Source organism: Pteropus vampyrus, unplaced genomic scaffold (genome assembly GCF_000151845.1).
Source record: "Pteropus vampyrus isolate Shadow unplaced genomic scaffold, Pvam_2.0 Scaffold218, whole genome shotgun sequence".
Classification (NCBI taxonomy): Eukaryota; Metazoa; Chordata; class Mammalia; order Chiroptera; family Pteropodidae; genus Pteropus; species Pteropus vampyrus.
The window spans coordinates 1,993,815-1,999,513 of record NW_011888999.1 but is presented as its reverse complement, the minus strand read 5'-3'; the positions used below and the strand labels follow the sequence as shown (position 1 = coordinate 1,999,513).

Here is a 5,699-nt window from a genome sequence, read left to right as displayed (position 1 = left end):
ACCTGTAAATGCTGAAAAGGTGTAAATGAATTACAGAGAGAATGGTGAAATTGAGTTGAATAATAGAAGCAATAGAATACAGATATCCTCAAGAATCAACCGTAAGGCTGGAAACAGGCAGCCCCCTATGAGAAAGCAGCATACATACATCTTGACAAAACTATGCAGTCACTATTCTAGAAAATATTTTAGTGGCTTTACTTCTCAAAGCTGTCCTCAAGATGTGCCAGTCATGAGAACATGCTGATTTCTAATGATTACCAGAGTTAAATCCAATCACAACTGTTTTTAGAGACTCAGTGTGGCATTAAGACAGTAATCTGTTGTTCTAAGACACGTCTTGGCAGAAGGGAACCATGTCCCTAGGTTTGGGGCAGAGCAAAGAAATATCCTTTGTTCTGGCAAAAACCAGAGTATCTGTATGGTCGCCTTCAGTGTACACAGACTTTGATGTACATCATCAAAGGGCAGCTGCAGCTCTAAATCAAAGGAGAGCCTGTGTGCTGCTGAGTGGTGGCAGGGACTGTCGGTCACTCATGGTTTTCCTGGGCTAATCCTGGTATGAGCAGAGTGTGACACCACCTGACTCATCCTCTTTAGATACTGATGTACGTTGAAATCAGTCTCTGGGGGGCAAAGACAGCACAGTTAGGAAATGGAGTTTTCTGTTAACAAAGGGGAGGCATAAACTTGCCTAACCCCCTGGATTGTTGTAAAGGTTAGGTGAGGATGTCCATAAGTCTTTGAACAGCTTACTATTTGCCAGACACTCTATTTAGTGCAGGGAAAACATGAGTAAGATGGACCTGGACTTCCTCCTCATGAAGCTTTCAGTTTACTGAGGAAGACAGCCATTAAACAAATTATTACAGATAAATAAGTGGGTCAGGTGTTGTAATTCATGAGGGAGAATTACAGGGTGAGTTTCAGGAGAGAATATCTGGGAGTAGGGGGTGGTAGTGATAGGGAACCTGGCCCAATCTGAAGATTCCAGAAGGCCTTCTGTAAGGAAATGATGTTCTGTTAATGGGGGTGAATGCATCTTGTGACATGTGAAATTTATGCAGTTAGAAGGGAAGATTATTATTGTTGTTGTTGTTGTTGTTGTTGTTATTTTCCAAGGCCTTCTGATTTGTTCTGCACTCAGCAGTCTCTCTAGAAAACAGTTCTCTTTCAGCAGCTTTCTGCTCTGTGGGGCAATTCAGGGAGAAGTGAGAAGTGTTTTGCCTTTTTCTTTGTTAAAACCATCAGTTATTAGGTCATAGAACTGGTAGATGACTACAGAAAATGTTAACTTTCAGCATGTTATACATGTTATTAACCTCTTTTTATAAAGAAACCACTGAAGCTCAAAGAGGCTAAGTGACTTAAGACCACAAAGCTTAAAACTGGTTGAGGATTTTTTTTTTTTTTTGGTCTTCCATGGCATTGTTCTTGTTTTCATTAACAAAGATAATACCTTAATATATTCATTTAAGTTTTGAACTGGAAAAGGTGGTAAAGTTGGACTTTTTCCCCTTTCCAGTTACTTTGATTGAAATGCCAACAATCACAGAATGGCAGCTTGCCCTGTACTGTAACTTTTATAATATAGCATATGGTTAAGAGCATGGACTCTGGGATTGGCTCTGGGATATATTGGCTGTGAGATGTTGAGCAAGTTTATTCATCTCTGTCCTTCATATGAGAAATGGATATAGCAATAGTACCTACCTCACAGAGTTATGAGGATTAAATGAGGTATTATGTGTAAAGTACTTAGAATAGAACTTGGCACCTCATAAATGCTCAGTAATTTTTTTAAGAGTAAAGAGGAAACTTAAAATAATCTAACAAAGGAAAAACAGAAGTAAATAAAGCCAGTCCCTATTCCTAACCAGAAACACAATAAATTTTTTTTTAAATTGTTAAGTCCTTTTAACCATGAAATTATTTGGGTGAAGGTGTTTCCACTTCTAAAGTAAAATAATGCTCGCTCTTTCTGTTTCTCCAACCTGATTCTTTTCTTTTGCCATTATAGCTTCAGATCTGGGACACAGCAGGTCAAGAGAGATTCCGGTCCATTACCCAGAGTTATTACCGAAGCGCCAATGCCTTGATCCTCACCTATGACATAACCTGTGAGGAGTCCTTCCGTTGCCTTCCTGAGTGGCTGCGGGAAATAGAACAATATGCCAGCAACAAGGTCATCACTGTGCTAGTCGGTAAGTGAGGACTAATGAAGAGGGAGATTGATTTGTGGGCATTAGAATATATAATCATGTAAAGCTTGTGCCTTGGTACCCTCCAAGAATATAATCTACAGCTATATAATTTAAGCCATCAGTATTCAGTTCTTTTGCAATTGCAGAGAAAATGAACCATGGTGATGGTTTAGAAAAGTCAAGTAGAAAATATTGCTGATTCATTTTTCTATTCATGTAGGCTCTAGGGAAGAAGGTAGACTGCCATGAAGGTTATGTGGGCTGCTAAACATTTTTTTAAATCCAATTACAAGATCACAGAAACTGTTGGTCTAGAAGTAAAATATATCTCTTAAGTTAATAAGGAATTCACTATTGAAGCAATTGTTTTTTTACTTAAAAAAGAGACTTCGGCTAATATTTTCCCTTCTTACATTTATGCTGACCTAAGAAATTCTAATTTTCAGAAAGAATCCACTAAGAGAATTTCTGCAATTTGTTTCATTTTGTAAGAGGGTACTAAATCTCTGTTTAGTATGAGGGGAAAAGCAGAAAATAGCCCATGATTTTCTTGTGGTGACAAATATACCCATTAAGAATGGAATTGCAGTGAAATGGACCAGAACATTAAAAATTCCTCTAGTGGTGATAGAAAAATGTTAATAATATACGGTTGTTAAAATGTTTTTTTTCTACAAAGGATCATTGCTGTGTATTCTAGCAAGACCTGAATTGGAAATCTGGGTAGAAAACTTCAGAAACATTAAGTTATAAATTATAGCTAACAGTAAGTTAACACTTTATAGTAAGCAGTATAACTAGCATATATGTGCCAGGAATCTTATTAGGCACTTTATGTGTCATGATCTCTAATTTACAGATGAGGAAACCAAGCCTCAGAGAGGTGAAGTTTTTTGCCCAAGGTCACACAGCATGTAAGATCTACTCCAAACTCTGCATTTGTCCAACTTAGTATGCTGCTTTATAACAAATTGCTGGACTTTTCTTTCAGGCTGCTGGGTTAAGTATCTCTATATATGCCTCTCTATAAGCTATCGCTTCCTGCCCAGTCCTGAAAACCCTCTTGCATACTGAAAACCTTTGCCATGAAGCTCCTGAAAGTTCTCAGCTTTGGACTTGGCTTTCTTTTTGTTCCACAGAAAGCCCCTGAGAACTTGAGTCAAAGCATTACTACTTGGGAATTTACCTAAGGAAGTTAAATGAAGATTTGAGGGGAGATAATTAGTCAGTTCAGTATGAAAGAGGCACTAGCTTTTTTTAAAAAAAACTTTTTATTATGGAAAATTTTAAACAGAAGCAGAAATAGAGAAAACACTATAATGAACCCCTATGTACACATCTCTCAGCTTTGACAATTATCTACTCATGGCCAATCTTATTTTACTGTTGCCATCTATTCTGTCTGCCTTCCCCTTCAGATTATTTTGAAGCAAATCCAATTGTTGCATTAATTCATCTTTCAAATTTCAGTGTATATCTCTAAAAGACAAGATTTTTTTTTAAAAAAGAGAACCTAACCATAATGTTATTTCACACCTAAAAATATTAAAAATTCTTTAATAGCTTCAAAAATTTAGACATTGTTCAAATTTCCTTGGTTGACTAAAAAAATTTTAAAATTTTATTCAAATCAAGATTCAAGTAAGGTCCATTTATATTATTTTTTTTATGTTTTTTAATTCTCCTTTTATTTGTAGGTTATCCCTCCATTTTTTCCTCTCTTGAAACTTATACGTTAAAGCGTTTGTTTTTCCTGTAGAGTTTTTAAGTCTGAATTTTGTTATTTCATTCCTGTTTGTGTCATTTGACATACTCCTCCATCACCTGAATTTACTGCAGATTTGTAGGAAAATTTAGAGGCCTGATCAGATTCAGGTTTTTTGTTTGTGTGTTTGTTTGTTTTCTTTTTAGCAAGAATACTTCATAGTTGGTACTCTGAGGTATAGTTCTTACAGGACAGTCAAGAAAAATGCTTGATTTTTTTCTTCTTTTATTTACTACTTTTCAAGGTAATGAGTTGGTGTTCTAGTATTTCCCAAAAGTAACTATCGAAGTTTTTTTATATTTTGAATGTCATTGTAGATTTAAGTATCTTTGATGTATTCTATTCCCTCGCTATGATTGTCAGTGCTCCAACTCTTCCAACTTTGATGGTAGGCTCCTGAGTCCCTTTGACATGACCCCAGGAATCTGATAATTTTCTTGTTTTCTGGTACGACAAGTGTTCTAGGCACATCTTGTGCATTTCCCATCCCAGACCTGGAATTAACCATTTCTTCAAGAAGCATTGCTTTTCTTTTTCTTTTTTTAACTCAAACCAACATTTGTTACTTACGTTATTCAAGGCAGTGTTTCCTTTAAGTTTCCTTTGTAAAAATTCTCAATTTAGTATGCTTTCAGTATTCTGAAAATTTTTTTTTACTTAAAAAAGTTTTTTTTTATTCTTCAATTATAGTTGACATTCAATATTATATTAGTTTCAGGTGTACAGTATAACGGTTAGACATTTATATAGTTACTAAGTCTAGTACCCACCTGGCACCATATATAGTTATTACAATATTCCTTATGCTGTACTTTACATACCCATGGCTACTTTGTAATTGCCAATTTGTACTTCTTAATCTCATCACCTTTTTCACCAAACACTCCCACCCTTTTCCCACATGGCAACCATCAGCTTGTTCTCTGTATCGATGAGTTTGTTTCTGTTTTGTTTGTTCGTTTGTTGGTTTAGATTCCACATATAAATGAAATCATGGTATTTGTCTTTCTCTGAATATTTCACTTAGCATAATACCCTCTAGTTCCATCCATGTCATCACAAATGGTAAGATTTTATTTTTTATGTTTTATTTTTTTAGATATTTGAAATACAACTTTATTCTGATTCTAAATGGAAAGGAATGGGAATGACAGTAATAAACAAGGCTTCACCGCTGAGCATTGTGATGTGACCGTAGCAGTCTTATGTTTGAAACTCAATAAAGAAACAGCTGCGTTCCAAAACAGCTAAATAGGCAGGTCCAAAAAATGAAGGTTTTTTTTAACTGCCACATTCACTTCGAAGCCCATTCACATGCTTCAGCATCCCAGATTAAGCACACGTTCTGCTTAGCTACATAACAGAGTGGCAAACACGCTGCACCACTGACATCACAGAACAGCTGCCTGTAAAACTAGACTTCTGCGGCTCCAGCTTCACTTTCTCACAGGTCGTCATCCTCATCCGGCAGAGCAGTTGTCTGAGCAACCTCTAGATTGTGCTTATATTGTGCTGCCAAAGCTGGGTCCATGACAACCTCAGGTGAGGCGAGAGCAGGCATGGCAACAAACTCCAAGTTAGGGTCTCCAGTTAGTTTTCTAGCAAGCCAGAGGAAGGGCTTTTCAAAGTTGTAGTTGCTTTTGGCAGAAGTGTCATAGTACTGAAGATTCTTCTTTCGGTGGAAGACAATTGATCTTGCCTTAACTTTCCTGTCCTTAATATTCACTTTG

General features: G+C 36.5%; 1 protein-coding gene, 1 long non-coding RNA gene and 1 pseudogene across 9 annotated transcripts in view; 2 read left to right on the top strand and 1 right to left on the bottom strand.

Moving 5' to 3' along the window:
* Positions 1 to 1,447, top strand: part of LOC111747334 — a 1,846-nt gene extending 399 nt beyond the window's left edge. Inside the window, exon 2 of the long non-coding RNA XR_002783503.1 lies at positions 1,259 to 1,447. This is a non-coding gene — a long non-coding RNA (uncharacterized LOC111747334). The remainder of the gene's footprint in view (positions 1 to 1,258) is intronic.
* Positions 1 to 5,699, top strand: part of RAB30 (RAB30, member RAS oncogene family) — a 76,408-nt gene that overhangs the window by 61,350 nt on the left and 9,359 nt on the right. For all 8 annotated transcript variants that reach the window (XM_011373128.2, XM_011373127.2, XM_011373129.2 and 5 more), the window contains one exon: positions 2,021 to 2,204. In XM_011373128.2, the coding sequence (XP_011371430.1) occupies positions 2,021 to 2,204 (184 nt within the window). The remainder of the gene's footprint in view (positions 1 to 2,020; positions 2,205 to 5,699) is intronic.
* The window catches only part of LOC105300769, a 1,445-nt pseudogene continuing 805 nt past the window's right edge, over positions 5,060 to 5,699 (bottom strand).